Raw genomic sequence first — 24,255 nt, forward strand, 5'->3', positions numbered from 1 at the left:
GAACTAACCTATTCTCGTGTCTCAATTATTTTGTGCGCGGGGTCCTCAGCCGGAAGCCATGTTCACTGCTGCCAGGGCAAAAGGGTCCTGGCCTGCTGTGCAATCAGGATTCTCGATGAGGGGTAACATCCAGGGTCCATCAACCACCCTGCCATCCTGTGCTGAACACCAAGCGCCGAGAGCTGCAAAAGCCGTTGTCGATCTCGCTCCATAACTGGTCCGGGCCTTCAGGGCTGCTGTAAGCGGCCCTTTGGGGAAACGAACACTGCAGTCCCGGGTGATGCCACGATGAGATCGCTCGTTCAATTGTTTCGGATGGCAGTACTTGAGGCTCAATGTGTGCTATTCTCCGGTTACAAGGGTTCAGTTCAACCATTGGAAGAAGTCTCTTGCAGACCTCGACCTCGACATCATTCCTTCACCTCAAAACGGCGATTCCTTATGATGCCACGATGCTGACCAGACTTTCGTCATGTTGTATTGTAATTTGTCCCCTTCTGCCTTCTCTTTCTCCTGGTTTGATGTCGATCGTGAGACCGAAATCAGCGCGGTGACGTCGAAGCGCCCGCAGCGATTGTTGATCTCTCTACAGTGTGAGTTTACGCACGCTGATAATAATGATGCGAGTCCTGCATGCGACGCCACTGCCCAGAGCCCAATTCTTCGAATGGAACGGTGAACAGTTGGCTTCTGTCCGGCCCAGCCTGGTTTCCAAACGGACCGTAGTTGAAAAGGCCATAATCTCCGCCTTCCACCCAGATTGTAACGGAGTCACAACGTCACCGTGGCTGACGTGGGAGAGGTCTGACGAAATCCCAGTCCTGGGATCGATCGAAGACAAAGAACAACCCAAAGAAACAAAGAGGACATGGACCCATTTTTTTCTTCAGTGCCCCATGCGCGATTGCTGGGTGCGGGAGCCCAATCCACCTCCCCATCCGACCCATCTATGACGACACTGTGGACCTATCTTATCGATAGGAGGTCTCGGCAGGGTTCAGGGTTTGCGGGACTTTGCGGGTTGTTGGTTTCTCTTTCGTGGAGCGTGTTGACAGACATGACACACCACAGACTACGTCCAAATCATTACCGGGCGCTGAACCCGACATCGCTGTTCAATCAGTTCAATCATCGCTATTTTACGGTCCATCAAAAGCCTACGCGAACTCGCACAACCTTTTTCTCCCCTGGTTCCGTTCCTGGCCGATCAGCAGGTCCTGGGTCCCTGGTGGCCGTTTCATGGCCCACGGCATTGGGCGGTTCGTTTCTGCTATTTTGATACGTCCTTTGTCGACAGCTTCGGGCCAACATCATGTCGGAACTCTTCACATGCGGCCCCGACTCGCCCAGACAGCCGCCATGCTTGTTCACACATGAATGCATTTCTAACTTCTGTCATGAAAATAGGCAGGACCGAAGCCAATCCCTGGAACCGACATGTGCCAAGTGGCCACCGCAAAACTGGCTCTCCTGTTCGTCTTTATTTTCGGCACTATCTTCGGTCCGTCCCCGTCCTATCATCCCATTGCTGTCTACGAGTTTGATGATCTTGAGGGAAATATGTGCCCCATCGTGCCGCCGGTAAATATTGTCGATCTAAGGGTCTGGGGGTTCCAATTGCTACACTACACTGGTGTCTGGCGGAAAGTTATTTTGATTTCTCAAAGACCCGGCAAAGTCCCTTGCTCTTGGCCGGCTTCCTCTGCTCCGCACTGTGGGTTTCTCTTGCCCATTGAGGCCAATCATGGGAATTTCCTCGAACTCCCATCCTGCCTCAAGCACGCCAAAGCTGGCACCGGTGCAGGGACTTGAAGATCTCTTCCTAATATTCCTTGTGCTGCAGAAAAATCATCTGATTTCGTCTGCGGCATATGTTCGTCCCCTGCTGTGAGCCGTCACAGAGGTCGTTACCCCGCGTCGCGTAGGACAACTTTTGATCTATCACCATCGGTTCGGCCTTCGACAGTGCGAGGTCAGCGGCATCTTCCTCGGCTGTTTATCATCAACTCAGAACAGGCATCGTCCCGACGTTGGCACCCTCCCTTATGTCCCGATCATCAAACACCATGCTACCGCTTTCTCCCACTACAAGTTCCACCCTCTCCTTCCCGCATCAATAGGGTATCGTCAGCCCGCATGAATCAAGGTTCTGATCTGACGAGCCGTGGATAGCTCTCTCATGGCGACAGGCGGCCTCACTCTCGAGTCGATCAATGTCGGTGTAGTGCCATTGATGAGATGATACGGCGAGTCGGCCCGCCACGTATCATTCTCCGCCGGTCCCGGGGCGGCAGGGTTTCGGCGCAGGGGTCAGGCCGTTGTCGTCGGACTCGATGCCACACAGCGGCGGCCGGTATCTGGGAAAACGGATAACACGGGACCATCCTTGTACGCCGGCGATATCTTTTTCTTGTGGCTGTGCTGCAGTCCGTTTTTGTTGACAACAAGCTGCGTATCCTGGCTGTCGATCTGAGGATCAATCCACCTCAATCGATAGCTTGTCTAGACCGCCATAACACGAAATCGTGGTGATTCCAGAGATAGTATTGCGATATGAAGCCTCCTCGGCTTCCAGGCATCTAGGAATCATGGTTCAACCCACCAGCACTGCAAACAGTTACGCGGCCCTTGAAAAACCTCCGTCCACCCACATGTAACTGCTGACGACGTTGCTCGAAGCATTTACAAACGGGCCAACAACACCGTTCAGTCATGGCACCCATGTGCTCGACGCCCTGATGTTGATCAGCACAATCTTGATAGGAGTGGATCAATCTGCCAAAGGTGTGAGCGGCTCCACGGAAAATCGAACCACAATGACGAAGGTTCCCTTTTTCGGCATCCATCCACGCATAGTGTGGAGTGCTTTAGTGTCTCTGCTTGGTACCAAGCCAATGGGTTGTACCTGGCTTCCTACCACTGTTCCATCACTATTCACTCACTTGCTCGCCAATTCGTATAGCAGTTGCCCTGTGTATGCTCGCTCCTCGATGGGTTGGTGAGGCAGTCAACCATGCCTCGTAGTGATGAGAAGCGGTATGACTAAGGCTGATTCATGCTATCACTTACATGGTCGAAGTACAGGGCTATACCTAAACTGCTTTCTATGCACTTCAAAATCGTGGGGAAACATGAGGATCCATAACACCATTTGGATGGTCCAACCAAGAGCCCCATCGGCTTAAGCATATCACGGCGTTGGCATGATGTGAAACGACCTTCTTGAAGATAGTTACGCGGTTAGCCAGCTGCCCACGTACATCAGGGTCTTGATGAACAGGGAGCCATCCCTCATCACCCAACCACATTTGGAGCATTTCGCCGCTCCGAGGCATATTATGTGTACTGCCGATGCATGGTGTGTGGGCGTATATTATTCGCGCCTCGCTAACACCAAATAGTTATTAAAGCCGCTGCGGCGGGAATGTCCCGACCAATGCCCTCACCTCTGGGATCCAACAAGAACACACAAACCAAGACGCCAAGGATCTTGTGCTTGGCTTGCTTGGCTCTTTTTTCTTAGCCACGAGATCCGCTTCACCGTTTTCTTCAATTGTTTCCTGCTTCGCTATTCGCTCTTTTGCGGGCGACTTGGCAATACAATTGCTCCTGGTGGAAACGGACGGGTAGGACGGCATCGTGTCTCCCTTTCTGACCACAGGCTGGCTTGAGAACAGGTGTTTTGTTCTTATTCATTGTTTTCTTGATCCGGTGAGTTTACATACCTACATGAGGGCTGTGTGATTTGTCTGTTGGTGCTTACATGGGTGGGAGGTGATAAGGTATTTCCGTTATTGTGGTTCACATGCTCCACAGATAAAAACGAACAAAGAACCAAGTTGGAAATGTATGAAAAATGAAAACGGGGCTGGAGATAGAATCATTTGAGTGCAAGGTGGTGGTCAAACGGTCAAGAAGCTGAACCCATCTCGATTGATCGAGTGCTGTCAATATTGAATGTGAGAGATCACAAGCCCGCCGTGCTCAGCCGTGGTAGACATGTGAAGCAGGTAAGATAATGTAAGCAATATTGCACAGTCAGCGTGGCAGTGGCTTGCTGGTCTCGTGGGGTATGAGGGGCTCGAGGGGGGGAAATACCACCTTTTGATATCGGGAAGTTTTGGTGTCAAATTTCATGATATTGATAGGAAGTGTTGGAAGTGTTTGAATAGGTAGGTGAGTCGGGTTGGGGTTTCATTGACGGGTGATTGTCCCTGGGGTTCGGACTTGGCTGCATGGATGTGTTGGCGGATCTCGGAGCAGGTCATTTTGAAGATCGATGGCGGCGTGGTGGGGATGAGGTTGGTAGAAGAGGCGGAAGTGGGTGATCAAAGCTTGTTTGGGTGGACTATGAAGGATATAGACTAGCATCGATGCCAACTCAAGGTAGAATAAACCTTACACTTGACCATCTAGGATGCATATATCGAGCATCACCAAGTCGCAACACCGAAACGTCTGCCTGAGACGGCATAACTAAAAGATGCTCCTTTTCGAAGAGGATGGTGAGCCAAATCAAGCATTGTTGTACCCACAACACCGTTCCCGAGATGTCGACAATATTTCCAAACCCCTTCTAGGTAGGTAGGAGCGGCGAACTCTTCATTTCGACGGTCATCTAAACTTTGGTAATAAATGACAGTCTCGATTGTCTCTCGTGATTCCTCGCTAGGTGCTTATAGCCCTTCCCTTGTTGCATGTGCCCTCATAACATGGTTTCACGTTGCTCATCATCTGAGACAGAGCTTGGCTGACGAGGATGAGGCCGTGGCTATAAGATCAACATTGACTAATGGAGAAGGAACAGGTCCGTTGAATGGGGACGGAGTCACATATACACAGGTACTCAGGGAGCCACCGTGTCGGTATCCCCAAACTTAACACTCCTCTCTGGTATCCAACAACCTACACTGGGCCCATGGTCCCATACATGAAGCAATTTAAATGTACTATTCACTGATGGAGGATAGGTTCACCTACCCAAAAATGCTCCAATGCCAGATTGACCACTGATCCATGATGAGCAACCTCATTATACGAAGATTCGAAATGAAGAAACAAAGTTTCTCGCGAATCCATTGCGTAAAAGCGACATTATAAAAAAACAGAACTGGACCAATGCTCAAAGACAACGGGTGAGTCTTGTTTGCCAACACACGACACCAACTGATGGGCCAGGGGAGCGCATGAATGGAAGGTCTGGGGATCAGAGTTGATCTCAACCAGGCAGGATTGGACTATTGATTCTTCTCAAATTGCTAGCTACCTGGCCTGTGCCGGACAGGGCTCACTTCCTCACAATCCTCTACAACAGCACTAAGGATAATCCCCAGCCTGGGCATTTATCCGAAACCATGGACCACAACAACGTGGCGCCTTCTACCGAAGGCTTGTTCCCCTCCCAAGAAAGGCTTAATTCAAGTGGAATGGAGATTGGTTTTACCCCCTCCAGGCTGATTACGCCGCATTACCCCCCGATAATATAAGGGCATGGGAGGCGACGCCTGACCGGCCGGGGGATTGGTGCATCTCGTGGTCTCTCACATCTGCCGATGGCGCGATGGGCCAGCTCATGGCTTGTTATTGATGAGCCGTGGCATAGAGTTGACTCCGAGGGCGACGAAATATGGGACCGGCTGCTTCCGAGGCTGGGGTGCAGTGATGAGGCACCTGGGTATAAAAGAGGGAAGATAACTGTGCTGGCTGTTCCTGAATTCCGGACTTTTGGGGCTGTCGCATCTGGAAAAGCATCTGTCTAGTCGCCATGTTCTCGACTTCGTTCCTCGTTCTTGCGTTGGTCGCAACAGGCCTAGGACAGGTCGTGGTACCAGAAGGGTATCGCAAGGTGTACATCACCTCGGCGGTCGACGCCAAGTTCGTTATTGTACCAAAGGCACCGTTGCCGGCGAAGGCTGGTACTGGTGTTGTCGTGTCAGTATTTCCAACCCCCGCTATAGAAAACACCGGAAGTTAACCAAGTCTCCCTGCCATAGTCAGATCAGGAATGACAAGCCTGAACAACAGTGGTATCTCAAGGATGGTACCGGTGTTAGGATCCAATTGGCCGAAACCAACCTCTGTCTGGATGCCGGTGCAAAGAGTGCGTGTCGAGAGAGTCTGTCCACAAGAGAGAGAGCTAAGCTGATATCGAGAAACAGGTAACTGGAGAGATATGGGTTCGCTCACCCTGAAGGAGTGCTCCGCTACCGAGCCGGCGCAGAAGTGGAACGTCATGGCAGATGGCCGCATCGCGTTGGAGGACTCACCCCAGCCCCGTAGGCAACCCTTCTCCTTGACCAGAAAAAGAATCCAAGACAGAGGCTGATGACCAAACAGAACAATGCGTCGATCTGGTGTACATGCGCGCTACTCCCAACAACGCTGTCGGCTTGTATACCTGCGCGGGGCTCGGTAACACTGGCGCAAAGGATAAGGGCATCAACTGGCCGCTGGTCAACGCGACGGCTCCCTGAAGAGTATCGACAGTTCTCTCTTTGTCGGGTAGGTTGAGGTGACATACCTGTGCGAGTAAATGCAGGTGGTTGAAAATGTAAAGCATAACCGGTAAAATTTCTTTCGAATACAGAGAGAGCATCAAGGATGCGTAGAAACTGGCCGCGAAACGTAAAATTCAGCTGGGGATTTCGGTGAGCAACCCCTTGATGTCCGCGTGACCTGGGCTTCTGCTGTTCGAACCTGAATTTTTAGGCTTTCCCCTCTGTGCTTCCATTGGCTTCTCCTTGCTGTTGCTGTTGTAATGAGATAGTATCTTGTTGACTGTTCCCGTACCATATCGGAGGTTGTTGTGCGATTCCAAGGCAGGCAGGTAGGATATCAATTCATGTGTCTGTGTAGTCATTTCTCCCAGACTGAAGAACAGCAAGTCTTGAAGAAATTCGTGATTCAATGGACGATTGTGCCGCAGCGAGGGCTATGCAGTAGCCCCAGGGGAAAGAGATAAGATACCTTGAGCTACAGCCAAGACCCCAGAGCCCGGCAGAGCTGAGCCATCAACACCAATCAGAAGAACGAAGTCCCCCATTGACCGTGATAAGATAGATGTGAAAGGTACCTGTGTGTATCGGAGAGCTCGCCGGTCCAGGAGGTGGTGCAACAACACGACAAGCCCAGTGACGCAGTTGCTCGTTCCCTCGTCGACTTTCGCTACGCCGTACTCTTCAACCAAACCAAACCATCAAATCCCCATTTCCATCCTTGCTCCCAGCATATTCTATTCTAGTTATCTCTTTTACACAACATTTTCTTTTCCCACTTACAGTCTTCTTGAACGCTCTTTGTACGGCCTTCAATTTGCTTGATCGCCCAAACCACCCCGTAATTCGAGAGCGCTCGTAGTAGCGCTCTCGAGCTTCAGGTTTCGTCTGATGGCCGCTTCTGGTAAGTTTAACGGGCGCGCGCAGACGCTTGTGGACCACCGCATCATTCCAACTCTAGGGTAACCAGCTTGCTAACTTTATTGCCTGCGTTAGACTTGTCGGTCTCGGACCGCTCGACAGGCAGAGCGTCATCGTCGGACGAAGGCGAAACGTCCACCATCCGTACACGCACCCTCGCCGAGCCCTCAACTGCCCTCACCGTCCCCACCGTCGATCCCATTGGAACACAGGTAATCGAAACCGGGAAGAAACACCGTAAATATAGTCGCCGCAAGTTGAAGGATCTGGATACCATCGCCGACAAGAAGACTCGGATTGAACAAGAGGTGGGACATGCAGCCGGTGGAGCGGGGCCCTGCCCGCCTGGGGACTACTCTGCCGGCTTGGAGCTTGATGATGAGGACGAATCTGCTGTGCGCCACCTAGCTATCGAGAACAGCCCCCTGGCTGGCCGTACCGAGGCTATATTGTTGGCATCCACCGCTGTCATCTTTTTTGCTATTCTCTTCAACGAAAAGGCATGCAGCAAGGTGTTGCTGATCCCGTCCATCGCTTTATTGGTGATGCTTGGCAGGGTCTTGTCCACCCATGCAGCCAATAATCTCTCCGCCTTGCCAGATGCACCCCTCCATTGCGTGACCCAAGGGCACGGCAGCGACGGCGCGTTCCGAGCCCAGATTGGCCTACCAGGACACCAAGTACCACGCTGGGCTGCCGGGACAAAGCTCCGCTATGTCATTTGTGCCGAGACGTTTCCCCATCCCGAGGACGCAGCCCTTGCAGCGAGCAACCTCGCCCAGGCCATCGACCAGTTTGCAGATGTTCCCGTCACCTTTGAGGAGGTGACCCGCAACACCAAGGCCCACTTCCGCGTGGTCTACAAGGATCCCGTCTGCGCAGACGAAGCCAACGTGCTTGCAAGCGCCTTCTTCCCCAACAGGGGACCCCGCAACACACGCACTCTTCACATCTACGCCCTGGCTTTCCGCAAAAGGCACATCAGAAGCCAGGTGCAGGTTCTCGCCCATGAGGTTGGCCATATCTTGGGTCTGAGGCACGAGTTTGCCCCGGAGTCAGCAGAATGCCGCTCGTTTACCTACGGTCGCCGCAACCCCGATAGCATTATGAGTTACCCCGCCGATTGGAGCACAGCAAAAGTGACGCAGCAGGACATTGATGAGCTGAGGGGTTTATACTTGGACACACGCCTATTTCTCCAGGACGACGCCGGTGATGACTGGCACTTCCAAACCATCACCCCGCGCCCGTTTTTGTACCCTTATGAAAACACGCGCAGAAACTGGGGCTTTATGGCAGCCTGCTGGTCGTTTAGGCGGTTCCAGAGGCACCAACAGGGAAATGCCACCGCACGTTAGAAACAGGTACGTACCGCGAAGCCTATAAAGATCATCCCAGAGAGCATGGCTGGTGCTAACAGTTATTGTTTATCTAGGTGGTGGTGATACTTCCAATGTCTTAATAGGTTGATCTTGAAGGTTTACGACTGGCTATGTGTATAAACACTAGTATATATGCATTTACATCTATTCTGGCAATGTCGGAAAAACGGGGGCTTGAGGGGATTGCATTAGGTTGGTGGGACGGATGGGGCTTGTGGTGAGAAATGGAGTGATGAGTAATGGAAGCGTGGAGTTTGGGTATCGTGGGGTTCATGCAAGCAAGCGTGCATACAGCAGGTTGGTTACTGGGCATTGGGTTGGGTTTTTCGCTTCGTGTACTCGGCATCTGCTGGATTTTGTTCTCTTCATCTGGGTCTATAACACTCATTTACTGCACGACCACAATTTATGGAGGTAGCTTGGGTACTTTACAATTTACATTGTCGGTTAGAAGGGGAGAGACTATTGGTAGAGCCTGGTTTATCACATGTGTTAAGGGTAGGTCAGCAGCTTCTAATGGGTGAAAAGAAATGATGAGACTACCTGATAGCAGACAAAATAAAACGATAATGTACAGCTTCCTTGTTAATAGATCCCCTCTTACCCCTACTTACCCCCGCTGCTCCTGTTCACATCTTACCCCTGAAACGACCTCCTCTTCCCCTTTCCCTTTCCTTTCCCTTTACCCTTGCCCTTGCCCTCTCTCGGCTCGACAATAGGGTTGTAAAACCTAAACTTGTTCTGCGGATCATACTTCTGCTTCAGTGCCCTCAACCTCGCCAATCTCCACGGCTCTCGCCCGTACACCGTCTCCAAGTCCTCGTACCCATTGGCATAGTTGACATAGTTGTTTTCCGTCCGCGTCGGCTGCCCCGCATTCCACATATCCTTCACTTCATTCGCCCACTCCCACGCCAGTTCCTCGAGAACAGGATCGTTTGGCGGGACGACACCGTTGAAGAGCATCAGATGGTGGTCAGACTGGAAGGGGTACGCGGTATCAGCCGGGTTCCTGGCGCCAACACCGGCGGTAGAGTACCCCTCGTGAAGGATGCCCGCGCCGGCGGCTAGGGTAGGATGGGAAATGGCGCGGGCGCGGAAGCCGTTGTAGATGAGCCGCTCGGCGGTGAGGTTGTAGACTTGGAAGCCGGCGGTGGTGGTGATGCGCTTGTTGCCTTTTTGGCAGATGAAGTCGTTCTCGGCGTTGCCTTGGACTTTGGAGACGCCGCTGTAGGGCACGTCGCCTTGCTCGTTGTAGACTGACGCGATGGCGTTGAATTCGGCCAGGAGGGCCTCTGCTTCGTTGGGCGGGCCGCGGTAGGCGAATGTCCAGGAGAGGATCGGGTCGGTGGTGGAGACGGTGGTGTTCATGAAGAAGAAGCCGAAATTGAGGGCCATGTTTACCGGTGTTGAGCCGTTGTTGTGGAGGCGGTTGAGGGAGGTGAAGACTCTTTCGAGCTGGGCGCCGGTCCAGATGTAGTTGTGGTAGTGCCAGGTGTCGGGACCGCGGGGAAAGATGTTGAGTTCGAAGGAGGTGACGATGCCAAAGTTGTGGCCGGCGCCTTTCATGCCCCAGAGGAGGTCTGAGTTGCTTGTCGGGCTGACGCGGGATGGCTCTGCCGTCGCCGAGGACGACGTTGAGCTGGAGGAGGTTGTCTACCACCATGCCGTAGAGGCCTGGGGTTATTTGTCAGCTCAAAGTCTCATGTAGAAGAGCGAAATCTGACGAGCTCACCTTCATGTCTTCCATGACCGCCCCCCAACGCAGCCCCAAGGAGACCGACGCAGTCACAGGAACCGGTGGTTGTGACAAAACCCCGTTCCCAGAGGTATTTGGTGACCAAGCCGCCGTAGACACCGCCTTGGAACCAAGCAGACTTTGTATTCGGCTAGATGGTAATGGTTCTCAGCAATGCCATGCTAATTTGAACGCCAGTGAAGGTTCCCAAACTGGCACTATTCCGGTGGCCGCCATTAGTGGCCAGAAAATCGATGCCGTTGGCATTGCAGTATTGCACCTGGTCTCCCTGTTAGCAACCATTACCTAACAAAGAAACCTCCTTGATAGCTTGAAACTCACAATCTTTGCCACATCTGCTTCGCTTGCAGGTTGAACGACAACCTGGATCTGTGGCGGGGCAAATGTGTTCCATCTTGCTGTGGTAGCAGGGAACTTTCCATCGCCAGGTTCGAAGATGACCGTGCCGGGTGAAAGACGGCTTCCGAGCTCCCTTCTCACAGTATTGGCGTCCAAGTCGGCCCGAGTTCGAGCCTCAAGTTCGGAATACCTGGGGACTGAAAGGACAGCTGCCAAGCTGAGGTGGACAAACACCAGCAACAGGGCGGTGGCAAGCCTGCCCCAAGCAAGTGAGACAAAACCTCTCATATCGAAAGGATCTACCGAGTGTGGAGGTAAATACGACTTAAAACACAGCCTTGGCGCGCGTGGGGAAAACGTGCGAGGACACAAGCAACGAGAATCCGATCTGCAGTGCACCATTCGTGCATGAGACGGAGGAGGTAATCAAGGCTAGATGGTCAACTACTTCATCCTCCAAACCTACGAGTTCCGATGCTGGTATTTGAAGGATGAAATGGGCTCACTGTCCACCACCCCCAGCTCTACACAAACCGAACTCAACTGAGCTCAGAGTGGAAAGGCGTGAAGCTGAGCACACCATTCCCTCTTACCCTGTCCTCGTTGGACGTCACAAGCGTTGGTAGCATGTAAGAAAAAGGCTCACATCTATCCGTCAGGACCAGGCTAGTGAATGCCTCACGCCTTCGCCGGGCAAGCGATGTGGTTCAATATTGAAAGTTCCAACCTATCAAGTTTGGTGGCTCTAAGCGAGAGACGCCTCCTGTTGGACGAAAACAGGACAGTCTGTGATTCCTTCTGATTAGATCGACATGATACCAGCCGGCTGGTAGCTGGATATGGTTAGGCGATGCAGGAACAAGCCTCATTGCTACATCTGAGCTCAGCTCCTCTGTCAAGCGAACGGTGGGTAAGATGGTACGTTCTCCTGCTCGGTAACCTATCAGATGAACTGGAGTTCTATGGGACATCCGGTGACTGAGCCGGGGAGCCGGCCAACGCGGATTCTAATTCCCTCTGGGGCGCTTCTGGGACCATGGATCCTCCGTCCTATCCACCTTCCAAACATAGCACGCTTCGAGAGCATCGACAGAAGAGCTCTCCATGGAACTTGGCCATCGTCTGGCTCTGACAGCGAATGTCACGGAGCTTCTGTTCCGTATTACTGCAGGCCAACAAGGGCATTCAAAGTTACCGGGGCAGGGATTGTGCACGCTCAGCCCGGGTGATCACAAGCCGAGGAACTGAGTCCGAAGGCAGACGTTGACACGGTCTACCTTCATGCTGCCGCTGCCACACGCCTCAATGTCGTGAGCCAATCCTATCAAGTCAAGTCTGAGTCCGATCACTTATCTTTCCTGCTGTTTTTCTGAGTGGAATCTGCCTGCAATCAGGGTACAAGGTACATCAAAGAAAGTGATCGTCCAAGCATGCTCGATACGAAGAGCATCGGCGATAACAACAAGCGTGTCCATTGGATGTCGCTTTGTGGCTGCAGGATTGCTTCGGCCGATGCAAGTGCAAGGGGCCTGGTACCCTTGGGCCGAAAGATGGCTTTAGTTGGGTTTCGGCTTGACTTTCGGGTAGGGCTGAGAACAGGGGGTGGGGGGGGGGGGCAATCAAAGCCGTTGTGCCTGTGTTCTCTCGGCCCGAACTGCCACGGGCCGAAGCGCAGATCCGATCATGGTCACACCTTGGCGGTTGACGACAGCGCTGCGAGTTGCGCCGTCTTACTAGACGATGTGCCCAGAGACTTGGAAGAGGGGTGGAAGAGGGGTCTTCAGGAAAGACACGATGTGCGCGCCCGGATCTGCTTGCTACTGACGGGTACCCGAGACAGCACCACTCCTCCAACTTCAGGACAAGCCAGACATCGTCAACTTTACCGTCGACACAATGGATCGTCTCACCTCGCCCTTCGAAGATGACTCCCCACACCGCTACCTCATCGCTTTGGCGATCGTCCCAGTTCTGCTATTCGCCCTCTACCAGTACCTCCTCCCCAAACCCATCCCCGGCATAGCCTACAATCCCTCCGCTGCAAAATCCCTCCTCGGTGACGTCTCCGAGATGATAGCAGAAGTAAGCCAAACGGGCGAGTTCCGCGTCTGGTGCGCCAAGCAAGTCCGCAAGATGAACTCCCCCATCTGCCAATCTTCATCAAACCCTTCTCCCAACCCTGGGTGTTGCTCTCCGACTTTCGCGAGTCGCGCGATATCCTCACGCGGCGTCACAAGGAGTTTGACAAGTCAAGCTTTTTATCGGATGGCATGGCCTGCATGGGCGCGCTCCACGGTATTTACATGACCGATCACAAGTTCAGGGCGAACAGGCAGCTGATTCATGATTTGATGACGAGCACGTTTCTGAATGGGCACGTCGGGCCGGCGATTTACAACAAGGGGTCGGAGCTGATGAGGTTGTTTGAGATGAAGGTGAGACTGGCGAGGGGGAGGCCATTCAGTGTAAAGAAGGACTTTGAGTATGCCTCGCTGGATTGCATGTTGGAGTTTGCGTTTGGGAGGAACTGGGTTGATACGGCTGTTGGGGAGCAGGTCAAGGTAGTGGGAGGGTTGACGGAGGATAGCCTGGTTATTCCGGTGTCGGTTGATGAGCCGGTCGACTTTCCGCTCGGTGAGATTGTGGACTTTTTTGAAGTCGGTGTATGAGGCGCCGGAGATTGTGGAGAAGACGATCAATGCGATCATGCCGAAGCTACAGACATGGTGGTGGTCGCAGCAGGGTTGGTACAAAAAGATCTTTGATGACAAGGAAAAGGCGATGAAGGCCCAGGTTTGCCATCGGAATCAAGAACTTTCAACAGGGCAAGATAGAAACGGGTGTGGAGCATATGCTGATGCGAGAAGCTGCTCGGGCAGAAAAGGAGGGAAGAGAACCTGATTTTGAGAGCCAGGTTTTCAGAGATGAGGTTTGCTACCCCCTTGTTGTCCTTCTTTGACTTGAGCTAATAGTAGGAAAGCTATTTGGAGATATTGTGGGAGGTCACCACACCACGTCTGGTGCCATGATGTGGCTTACAAAGTATCTCACCGATGACCCCACGATTCAGTCCAAGCTGAGATCTGTTTTGCACTCAACACTATCTGCGGCTCACCAAAAAGGCAGGCTGTTTACCTTTGAAGAGATCCGCCACGCCAAACTGCCCTACTTAGATGCCATCATTGAAGAAATGCTTCGCATCAATGCCGTGCCAGTTACCCGTGAAGCCGTGGTTGACACTACCGTTTTGGGGTGTCCGATCAAGAAGGGAACGCAGGTCTTCTTTATGTCGAACGGCCCAGGCTTTTTGTCGCCTTCTTTCCCGGTGGATGAAGCAAAGCGAAGCGATACATCCAGGTTGTCTAAACGGGCCAACGACTCTTGGGATGAGAGGCAGGACCTGGCAAGATTCGATCCCGAGCGTTGGCTGGTGAGGAAGACAGATGGAACAGGTGTCACGGCTGATGGTGTCGACTTTGATGGCGCAGCCGGGCCTCAGCTGCTGTTTGGTCTTGGGCCTAGAACATGCTGGGGCAGGAGGTTGGCGCACATGGAGATGAAGGTGATCATTGCCATGTTGGTGTGGACGTTTCAATTGGAGAGAACACCACCAGAGCTCTCTGGATATGGTGGCTTGGAGGGTATTGCTCGTGTTCCCAAGAAATGTTATGTTAGGTTAGTGAAGCTGTAGACGCAGTTGGGTATAAAGAAATATAGGGGAACCATTTCACTGGCTCGCATAGCTTATAGTGACTTTTACATCCATTGTCCAGCTTTTTATCGGACACGTGTGTTACCAATCCATGTCCAGTTAATCAGTCATACCACTCCCCCTGAGCAAGCTCTCATACCCCTGCTTCCACACCTTTTGCCCCTGCCCGCCAAAGCCGACCCCAATCTCATCACTGATTGACCCATCCTCCTTGGTGTTCTCCAACAGGTCAAAGAACTTGTCGATGTATTCGCCAAGCGGCATAGGCTGCACCGCCTTCTCAGGCCCGCCCTGCAGCGCATCGGTTTGCTCTCTGTGATGAGCATTCAGGGGTGTGTCAACATAGGGCGGTGCGACTTCAACAACGCTCATTCCTTTGACACCAGTCGCCTCAAGCTGCCAGCGTAAGATCTTGCAAAAGGACGCCACGCCGGCTTTGGAAGGGCAGTAGGTTGGGTAAAATGGAACAGGGAAATACTCCAGCGAGGAGCTCGTAAGGAAGATGTTGGTTTTGATGTCTTGTTTTGCAAGAGACAAAAGATGGGCGGCAAAGGCCTGAGCGACAAGAATGGGTGCAACCAAGTTGGTTGTTAACTCTTGAATGGCTTCCTGGGCGAGATTGGGGGGTGGGTTTTGGAAGACGCCGTAGTGGTTTTGGATGCCGGCGTTGACGAAGACAGTGTCAAGCTTGGGAAAGTGGCGGAGGATACCATCAACTTGGGGCTGCAGTGAGTCGAGCTGGGTGAGATCCCACTGCGAACGAGGGGTTAGCGACAAGTATCATGGCAGTGTTGGGGGGGCAATACGTGCAATGCGGTACTCCAGGCCTTCAAGCTCGTTGACAATCTGCTCTAATCTCTCTCTGTCTTGCTCCCTTCCAGTTACGATGACCTTTTTACCCAGGCTATGGAATCGACGAGCTGTAGGCTTGCCGATCCCGCCACCTGCTCCTAGGATGAGAATGGTGTTGATACGGAACGACATCTCGTGGTGTAAGTGGGGTCACATCAACGGTCTGCGGAGTGCTGCGGGGAGGATTGGTGCCATATGTTTACATCAAGATAAGGTAGATACAAGATAAATCACCTCCAGCTCACCCCACAGCGGCCAGGTGCTGCCCGTGCTGATACTTGGAGTAGGACCTTCTACTCCACGCCCACTGGCTGGTACTACGCTGCAGATCGATCGGCTTTATTGGCCAACGACAAGAAGTAATGTCGGCCGAAGACGAGTGGGGCTGCCATGAAGGGATCTGACCAATCGGAGCCCTACGTGGCACTTGCACCAATTCTTTCCTAAAGCAACGTCGCTTGAGGACATGGAGCAACCGAAACATGGCGGGTGCTCTATGACGTCTTTACATTGGACACGTGAAAAAAGACTTGTCACAGAGAACCGGGCATTGGGCACAGTGAGAGCCGTTGGGTGTCAAGACATCCAATCATTGATTCAATCGTAACACAAATAAATACCAGACACAAGGCTACCCCAGCCTGCCTCCTTCTCCAGCCCAAACACTGTCTCAGCGCTTGAGATAAACCTCCAACAGCCCCAACGGTCCATTGTCAAAGACATTCCTAATCTCATACCGCGAATCAGCCTCCTTCAGCAACTGCTCAAACTCGGCTTTGGTCCTCTGCTTTCCACCACAGTTCACAATCATGACCGAGTCAACCTGTCTGACGACACGCTCTTGGTGACGGGGCCAAACACCAGGCTCGGGGATGATGATGTCGTTGATCAGCAAAGGGGTGTTTGGGCTGGAGTTTTCCAGGCCAGGAACGAAGCCCTTGAAGATCCTGACGACGTCCTTGTCAGCCCAGTTGTGGGTGCACTGGCGGATCAAAAACGCCGCCGCGTCCTTGACTGGTTGCGGGTCGAAGAAGCTGTGCTTGGAGTAGGTCACTCTGTCGGCGAGCTCTGGCGAGAGGGATTCCTTGCCCTCGGCGAGCATGTCGGCGTTGCTGTCCTGCACGATGCACTTGATGTTGGGGTAGGCCTATTTGAGGTCAGTGACTAGCAAGTCCGTCGCTAACTCTCACCAAGAAAACACATACCTCAGCCAAGCTCTTGCTGATGTGGCCATTGCCTCCTCCACAGTCAACCACTGTGCCGTTGAGGGCACCCCAGTTGAAGCTGTCGTAGAGAAGGTAGTCCAGGTGTCGGTCCATCTTTCGGAGACCAGCCATGGCGTTTGCAAAGCGTCGGGCTTTGGCGGGGTCGTTCTTGTAGAACTCAAAGATGCCAACGCCGTGGCGGGTCATGAAGGGGTTGAGGCTCTGGTGGCATTCGTATGGGTGAACCTTGAAGGTGATGTTGCAGTCGGCGGCGGCCTTGAGCATCTCATCGAGGCTGTAGTGGACCACAGAGCGGAGTTCCTCATCTTGCTGCATGAGGAGGGAGGTGTTGCTGTGGGAGATGACCCTTGGTTGGTGCTCCTCGAAGATACGATAGGTCATCAGTTGGCGGATGATGCGCCCCGTGCGGTCCGCGTCGAGACCGGCCTTTTCGGCAAGCTCATCGATGGTGATGCTTCCATGCGCAGGGACGAGTTGGAAGAATTCAAAGTCCAGGGCAACCTACCCATGTTAGACGTGGCCGCCGGAGATTCAGGGAGACATATACCTGAACGAGACCAAGATCATAACCGGTGCAGCAGAACTCTCTCAGCCATTTCCGGGGACCGTCAATGAGGCGTTGTAGATCCTCTAGACTGGTCTTGAGGCCGGCGTGGATCTCACGGCATTCCAAGGTGGCAGGAGGATCTTGAGATTCGAGTGAAAAGGTGGGAGCCACCAAGTTGTTTGCTTGGAGATATTTGTGAGATCCTGTGTGAGGTTGAGGATGTTTTGGGCCAGGCCCAGGATAGATTCGGATCCTTGAGTAGCCATGACGACAGGGGTATGTATCACAATTGGTAGCAGATAGTCTCACAGACGCCCGTGAGCAGTATGATTCTTTATGGCAATGTGCTGACTTTTGATGGCTTTGTTTTGGTCTTATTCATGAGTATTGATATCTCGAAGGCATCACATGCTAGAGGCAACATCGCCCGATACGTCTCTCATGTCATGTATGCCCCTGCGCACAGTGCAACGTCAAGTCTTCAGGGCCCTGCCGGCATGGTTCAGGCAGCCCGGACCTCCCCCGCAGCGTGGCAAAGCCGGCATCGGGCATACCCGCCCGGGATTGTATCGCGGAGGCAGTGTTCATCCGTGCTTACCAGTCCCTGGCTTATCACGCTAAGGTGGTACGGTAGTGATGGATAAGGTACACGAAAGAGCTTCGGCCGATGCGACTATCGCTTGGACCGACAGCAGACAGCCAATCCCCGATGCAGCTACAACCATCTACATCCTAAAGTAGCCTTGCCGAGGTAGTGACTAGATCGGACTGTACATCAGCATACTAGAGATACAGTAGATAGCATCAAGAATGAGGCAATATCGGACTAGTATACGTGGACTGGCCACTGTGTTGAAGAAGTGATATCAAAACTGTCTTCCATCGCGACACTCCTCAAGAAATGGATCTTTAACAACATCACTCAACTGATATCTCAACGACAGACACATTCTGCCTATCTAGGTATTCAACATTACGCAACCAACACAGTATTCGTTGTTGAGACCGAGCCATCACAATGGCCTTCAATTCAGAACCCCAACGCGAGCAACATGAGCTAGTTTCCATTGTCGGCATGGGTATGCCCAATACCATTTCCTTCTACCCCTTCAAGCTATCCATAGAGAAAAGAAGGCCCTGCTAATCCTTCAACCAACGTATAGGATGCCGTTGGCCCGGCGGTAGCCACACTTCAGAACAGTTCTGGAACTTCTTCTGCAACAAGGTCGATGGCTGGAAAGAGTTTGACGACCACGCTTCTCCTCCAAAGGCTTCCACCACCCAAACTCCGACCGTCCAGGAGGCTTTGCCATGAAGGGGGCATTCCTGGGTCGGGATGATGCTAGGCTGTTTGATCACAGCTTCTTTGGGATGACCCAATTAGAGGTGGAGACAATGGACCCTTCACAGAGAAAGCTGCTCGAGTGTGCTTATGAAGCCATTGAGAGTGCTGGCGAGTCGCTCGAGAGTATATCTGGGAAACGGACTGGTGTTTTTGTTGGCAACTTCTGCCTTGAATAAGGATTTGACTTTTACCTTCCACGCTATACGATACTAGACTGACCAGAATGAAGCCATTGGACATTGCGGTCACGAGACTGGGATAATCCGAGACCGTATGCCTTTGTGGGAGCAGGCACCAGCATTCTTGCCAACAGAATCAGTTACATCTTTAATCTCCAGGGACCAAGGTATGATCCACTGACCTACGCAATCTTGTGGTCTATTGCTAACACATTACTGCAACAGCTTGACCATTGACACAGCGTGTTCGAGCTCCATGTATGCCGTCAACTGTGCTGTCAACGCTATCCGTGCCGGAGATTGTGACTCTGCTATCGTGGCTGCAGGCAACTGGATAGCAGACCCTACGGTCCAGATAGCCCTCGATAAGCTCGGTGCTTTGTCTGCGTCGTCGAGATGCCACACCTTTGATGCCAGAGCCGAAGGCTATGCACGTGGAGAGGGGTGGGGAGCCATCTACCTGAAGAGACCCTCGACCGCTTCGGCGGATAACTCGCCTATCCGAGCTTTTATTCGAGGCAGTGCTGTCAACTCTAATGGGAGGACTGGTGGAATTACGAGGCCCAGTGCTCTCGGCCAAGAGACGGTGATTCGTGAAGCATATCGCAATGCTGGTGGCCTTCCGTTCAAGGACACCAGTTATTTCGAATGCCACGGAACAGGCACTTATGTGGGAGATCCAATCGAAGTGTAAGGATGATCTTCCAAACCATGAATTGTGTTGGTTGCTAACAGAATATTGCAAAAACAGTGCGGCCGTGGGCAGGGTCTTTGCCTCGGTGCGAGAGCCAAACGACCCGCTCCTTGTCGGATCAGTCAAGAGCAACGTGGGACACGGGGAAGGTGCAAGTGCTCTGGCGTCCATCATGAAAGTGGTGCTGGCTCTGGAGCGCGGTGCGATTCCGCCCGTTTACGACCTCCAGACACGCAACCCCAACATCGACTTTGACGCCGCCAATGTGCAGCCCGTCACGGAAGTTACACCGTGGCCCGAGGGAAAGATCCGACGTGCGTCTATCAACTCGTTCGGATACGGTGGTGCCAATGCGCATTGCATCATCGACCACGTCACCAACGTCTGGCCGGATTATGTCGCTCCTGGCGTTTTCAACAAGAGCAGGGCGGTGACCAACGGTCATACCAACGGCCATGCCAATGGGCATACAAACGGATCGACAAACGGCCACACAAATGGCAATGGCAATGGCACGTCAAATGGCCATCAGAACGGTTCTGTCCAACACAGTCCCGTCGTCAAGCTCAAGACGACTGCCGTGCCCGGGGCCAGCACTCGCCAATCTGTTCTGCTGCCTCTCTCAGCGGACAATGAACAATCCCTCAAGCTCAACATCGAAGCCTTGGCCAAGGCTGTTGACCAGTTTCCCTTGGCAGATGTCGCATATACACTCGGTAACCGTCGGTCTAAATTCGCCCAGCGATCCTTTGCCATTGTGGACAAGGACAATGTCGCCAACGACCTTCTCAGTGTAATCGACAAGAAGCCGACCAGAGCTCCGCTGCATACCGCCAGTCTTGGATTCATCTTCACTGGACAGGGTGCTCAGTGGCATGCTATGGGGTCGGATCTTTTCCAGTACCGCATCTTCCAAAACACCATCCAGCATCTTGACCATGTCCTCGGCACGCTCTCCAACGCCCCTGCGTGGTCGTTGTACGACATTCTCTGTGGAAACTGCGATCCCTCCTTGATCCAAACCGCCGAGGTCTCACAAGCTGCCTGCACGGCTGTTCAAGTTGCCCTTGTCGACCTTCTTGCTTCCTGGTCTATCCGTCCTTCAGGTGTGGCTGGGCACTCATCTGGAGAGATCGCTGCTGCCTATGCTTCTGGTCGGATCACTGCTGCCGAGGCTATAGTCGCTGCTTATCTCCGTGGCGAGGCTGTCTCCAGAAACAAGCAAACAGGTGCCATGTTGGCTGTCGGGCTTGGATTCGATGACGTCCTCAAATACCTCGACGGTAAAGAGGACGAGATCAAGGTGGCTGCCATCAACTCCCCTGGTAGCGTGACCCTATCCAGAGAGGAGCCCACCGTCGACAGCATTTCGGCGGCCATGACAGCGGATAGTGTGTTTAACCGGAAGCTCAAGACCGGTGGCAATGCCTATCACTCACACCACATGATCCCCATCGGTCGTGAGTATGTCGAGCTCTTGACCGAGGGGACCGAGCACCTTCGTAAACTTGGCCTGACCTCGTCCGATGATGCCGCCCGCTACCAGCCCACACTCTGGGTCTCCTCCGTAACTCCCGCGAAGAGCACATCCGGTCTCGGCAGTGATGATCTCGCTTCCTACTGGAGAGCCAACCTCGAGTCCCCAGTTCGTTTCTCAGAAGCGGTGGCAGGTCTGGTGCAGAACGCCGACGGGGTTCCTATCTGCGCTCTCGTCGAGATTGGACCTCATCCTGCGCTCAAGAGCCCTCTTGAGCAGATTCTGAAGGCAGCGGGTGTCAAGAATGTTGCGTATGCTGGGTCGACACTGAAGCGAGGAGAAGGCGCTCAGACATCGATGCTGCAACTTCCTGGCTCGCTCTTCGCTCTGAACAGTGAAGTAAACATTGCGGCCGTGAACGCGGTTGAATCTTCCCACGATGGGAAGGGAGATCTGGAGCATGGCGTTACCTGTGTTGACCTACCACCGTACCGGTATACCTACGGTGGTCTCAACTACCACGAGAGTCGGGCAAGCAAGGAGTATCGCTACTGATCTATTCTCCGACACGATCTTCTGGGATCCAAGATTGCGGGCAATGCCAAACTTCGACCACAGTGGCGAAACATTCTTCGTCTCAAGGACGTTCCCTGGCTCGGTGACCACAGGCTCTTGCCTGATGCTGTTCTGCCTGGTGCAGGGTATCTGGCCATGGCCATCGAGGCTATTGCCCGTATTCACAACGAGCTGCCTTCCAATCCCCCCATCGAAGGCTTTGTGCTCGCCGACGTATCCATCAAGAAGAGTTTGGTCATTCCAGAAGACGATTACGGCGTTGAAGTCTTGACCAGCTTGGAGCTTGTTGACGCGCAGACACCAGCGTGGGGCACCTTTTCCATCAGCTCCGTGGGCAGAGAAAGCGAAGAGTGGATGGAACACTGCACTGGTAGAATCAAGGTCGCTCTTGAGGGCTTAGATGACTCCGTGGAGAAGACTGCTGTTGCGCCCACCACCCAAAGGGCTCTTGATAGGCGGGTTTGGTATGAGAAGTTTGCCGAAATTGGTCTCGGTTACGGAGAGACCTTTCAGCCAATCTCTCATATCCGCAGTGATCCCCCATCCAACGTCGCAGTGGCAACCCTCAACTTGCGGTCCACAGCCGGGCTTATCAAGGGTGGGGAGTCGGCCTATCCCTTGCACCCTGCTTCCCTTGATGGTGCCATTCAGCTGGGTCTGATCGCCTGCCACGCCGGCCGTTCTGAGGACGCCACCACGGCATTCGTGCCGGTCCAGCTTCCCCGGCTCTATCTGTCGAACAATATCGATGACTTGGCCGGAGACAAGTGCACCGTCGTGGCCCATGGCGAAAAGCGTGGTATTCGTGGTGCTCATCTTGACTTGCAGTTGCTCGGGCCTAATGGTGAAGTGATGCTTGATGCCGAGGGTCTTCGGTGCATCAGCTATTCCAGTGCAGCCAAGACCACCGAGGACAGAACCTTTAGCAGCCCCTTCACTCGGCTGGTATGGAGGCCTGACATCCGCACTCTGCGCAATGGTCGTGCTCGCGAGATGTACCCTGCCCCAAGGGATAACGTCAAGAAGGCACCATCGTGGGGTATCACCAACAAACTAGCCCACTTTCTCGTTTACAGCATGTACATGATGTACGGCACGCTCCCTGAGGATGACATGCCTAAGCCCTCAGGGGATGTTGGTCATTTCTTCGACTGGATCAAGCGAAAGGGACAGAGCGACAACTCTGAACTCATGCAAGAAGCTCGGGAATATGCCAAGCAAGGTCTTCTTCTCAACAAGATCGGCGAGCTTGTCAGCGAGGCCCCGGATGTCATTGAAGTTCAGGCTGCCAAGTTGCTCCATGACAGCATGGCCGACATTCTCTTTGAGCGCAGGACCGGTATTGATGTGGTCATCAGTGAAGGTCTCCTGACCCCACTGTACAAGGAGGGTCTCCTCATGACGGGTATCTATCCTCAACTTCACAATGTTCTCGCTGGTGTTGCTCATAGCAACACCAATCTGCGTGTTTTGGAGATTGGTGGAGGTACAGGTGGCGCCACCCGGATTGCCATGAAGGCCTTCAATGGACCTAATGGTATCAAGTCTTACAAGGACTACACCTTCACCGACGTCTCGGCCGGATTCTTGTCCGGAGCCCGCGAATCCATGGCCGACTTGCGGGATGTCAACTTTTCCGTGTTTGACATTGAGGTTGACCCTGTTGAGCAAGGATATGTTGAGAAGAGTTATGATCTTATCATCGCCTGTCAGGTGCTTCACGCCACCTCCAACATGAAGAGGACTTTGACCAACTGCCGAAGGCTTCTCAAGCCTGGTGGACAACTCGTTCTTGTTGAGACGACGGAGAACTTTATCGTTCCAGGTGTGGTGGTCGGTACCTTTACGGACTACTGGAGCGGTATTCCTGACGGTCGAGTGGATGCGCCTTTCCAAAGCCTTGCATCTTGGGACCGGACTCTCAAAGAAGCTGGGTTCCAGGGGCTAGATGTTGTCTTGGACGACTTCCCCGAGCCTCACAACACAACATCCGTCATTCTCTCTACTGTACCACCAGAGGAGTTTCCTGTCTCTGGAGAGGGCACTGTTCAGGTTCTTCATTCGGGCAGCGAGGCACCTGCACTTCTTCAACACCTTGCTCAGGAGTGCCAAGGCCGCGGAATTACTGTCAAGCCCGGCAACTTTGACGACATAGGCGAGCCTCCTCAGAGTCTCGTGTGGTGGCCCTCTTCGACGATGGGCATCTCCTTCTCAACGCAAGCGAGGAGGACTTCAGCAGGTTTCAGCAACTGGCCAGGCAGTCGTCAAGTTTGGTGGCGATCACGAGCTCTGGAGTAGCCAAGGGGCTGAATCCAGATGCTGCTGTCATTCCGGGACTGCTCCGTGTGCTCCAGAACGAGAATCCCGGGGCTCAGTACATGTCTGTTGACATTGCGGCCGACAATTTCACCATCGAAGCGGCCGAGGACCAGCAACACTTTGCCAAGTGCATCGCCGACTACGAGTCTGAGCTTAATGGCGCTACTCCGTCTCCGCCGCTGGACGACCTCGAAGGCAACCCCAAGGATCGTGAGCTTTCCTGGCAAGACGGTTACTTTTCCGTCAGCCGTCATGTCCCTGATACAGGGTTCCACTCCCAGCATGGCCTGGATAGCAGGAAGTTCAAACCTGATACCATGCATGGAATCGTCGTTCCTCGGTCAAAAAGCAGTTGCCTCTTTGAAGAATACACGCCATCAACATCGATACACATGTAGGCCACAACGCTCCCGGGAGGACCTTCCTGACTGGG

The 24,255-nt window shown here is 53.2% G+C and overlaps 10 protein-coding genes across 10 annotated transcripts; 6 read left to right on the forward strand and 4 right to left on the reverse strand.

The window, feature by feature from the left end:
* Positions 1-4,424: 4,424 nt before the first annotated feature.
* QC761_610270 (uncharacterized protein) lies at positions 4,425-6,603 on the forward strand. The gene is given in 5 exon segments (XM_062881439.1): positions 4,425-4,580; positions 4,585-5,931; positions 5,994-6,100; positions 6,159-6,275; positions 6,337-6,603. Coding segments are annotated over 4 exon segments (528 nt in total). The 5' UTR covers positions 4,425-4,580; positions 4,585-5,764; the 3' UTR covers positions 6,474-6,603.
* A 326-nt stretch (positions 6,604-6,929) lies between these two features.
* QC761_610280 (uncharacterized protein) lies at positions 6,930-9,228 on the forward strand. Its single transcript, XM_062881440.1, has 3 exons — positions 6,930-7,398; positions 7,491-8,779; positions 8,851-9,228. Exons 1-2 carry the CDS (start codon positions 7,386-7,388, stop codon positions 8,771-8,773), a joined length of 1,296 nt encoding a protein of 431 aa, XP_062730178.1. The 5' UTR covers positions 6,930-7,385; the 3' UTR covers positions 8,774-8,779; positions 8,851-9,228.
* Positions 9,229-9,433: 205 nt separating this feature from the next.
* On the reverse strand, positions 9,434-10,463 carry QC761_0099780 (uncharacterized protein; the record flags this gene model as incomplete). The annotated part of the gene is made up of 2 exons (XM_062873093.1): positions 9,434-10,380; positions 10,403-10,463. 2 exons carry the CDS (start codon positions 10,461-10,463, stop codon positions 9,434-9,436), a joined length of 1,008 nt encoding a protein of 335 aa, XP_062730179.1.
* A 223-nt stretch (positions 10,464-10,686) lies between these two features.
* Positions 10,687-11,412, reverse strand: QC761_0099790 (uncharacterized protein; the record flags this gene model as incomplete). Its single annotated transcript, XM_062873094.1, has 2 exons — positions 10,878-11,412; positions 10,687-10,824 (listed from the first exon to the last, which is right to left on the reverse strand). Exons 1-2 carry the CDS (start codon positions 11,295-11,297, stop codon positions 10,687-10,689), a joined length of 558 nt encoding a protein of 185 aa, XP_062730180.1. The 5' UTR covers positions 11,298-11,412.
* A 1,379-nt stretch (positions 11,413-12,791) lies between these two features.
* Positions 12,792-14,635, forward strand: QC761_610300 (uncharacterized protein; the record flags this gene model as incomplete). Its single annotated transcript, XM_062881441.1, is given in 5 exon segments — positions 12,792-12,977; positions 12,983-13,537; positions 13,554-13,688; positions 13,720-13,824; positions 13,876-14,635. Coding segments are annotated over 5 exon segments (1,692 nt in total). The 3' UTR covers positions 14,587-14,635.
* A 71-nt stretch (positions 14,636-14,706) lies between these two features.
* QC761_610310 (putative secondary metabolism biosynthetic enzyme) lies at positions 14,707-15,591 on the reverse strand (the record flags this gene model as incomplete). Its single annotated transcript, XM_062881442.1, has 2 exons — positions 14,707-15,360; positions 15,418-15,591. 2 exons carry the CDS (start codon positions 15,589-15,591, stop codon positions 14,707-14,709), a joined length of 828 nt encoding a protein of 275 aa, XP_062730182.1.
* A 428-nt stretch (positions 15,592-16,019) lies between these two features.
* QC761_610320 (uncharacterized protein) lies at positions 16,020-17,498 on the reverse strand (the record flags this gene model as incomplete). The annotated part of the gene is given in 4 exon segments (XM_062881443.1): positions 16,020-16,606; positions 16,665-17,186; positions 17,233-17,343; positions 17,349-17,498. Coding segments are annotated over 4 exon segments (1,260 nt in total). The 3' UTR covers positions 16,020-16,129.
* A 752-nt stretch (positions 17,499-18,250) lies between these two features.
* On the forward strand, positions 18,251-18,547 carry QC761_610330 (uncharacterized protein; the record flags this gene model as incomplete). The annotated part of the gene is made up of 2 exons (XM_062881444.1): positions 18,251-18,311; positions 18,396-18,547. 2 exons carry the CDS (start codon positions 18,251-18,253, stop codon positions 18,545-18,547), a joined length of 213 nt encoding a protein of 70 aa, XP_062730184.1.
* A 465-nt stretch (positions 18,548-19,012) lies between these two features.
* On the forward strand, positions 19,013-21,482 carry PREU9 (Polyketide synthase-like protein Preu9; the record flags this gene model as incomplete). The annotated part of the gene is made up of 2 exons (XM_062873095.1): positions 19,013-19,446; positions 19,508-21,482. 2 exons carry the CDS (start codon positions 19,013-19,015, stop codon positions 21,480-21,482), a joined length of 2,409 nt encoding a protein of 802 aa, XP_062730185.1.
* A 156-nt stretch (positions 21,483-21,638) lies between these two features.
* On the forward strand, positions 21,639-24,220 carry QC761_0099850 (putative secondary metabolism biosynthetic enzyme; the record flags this gene model as incomplete). The annotated part of the gene is made up of 2 exons (XM_062873096.1): positions 21,639-23,608; positions 23,659-24,220. The coding sequence occupies 2 exons, from the start codon at positions 21,639-21,641 to the stop codon at positions 24,218-24,220; spliced, it is 2,532 nt and encodes an 843-aa protein (XP_062730186.1).
* Positions 24,221-24,255: the final 35 nt, after the last annotated feature.

This window comes from Podospora bellae-mahoneyi, chromosome 6 (genome assembly GCF_035222275.1).
Source record: "Podospora bellae-mahoneyi strain CBS 112042 chromosome 6, whole genome shotgun sequence".
NCBI lineage: Eukaryota > Fungi > Ascomycota > Sordariomycetes > Sordariales > Podosporaceae > Podospora > Podospora bellae-mahoneyi.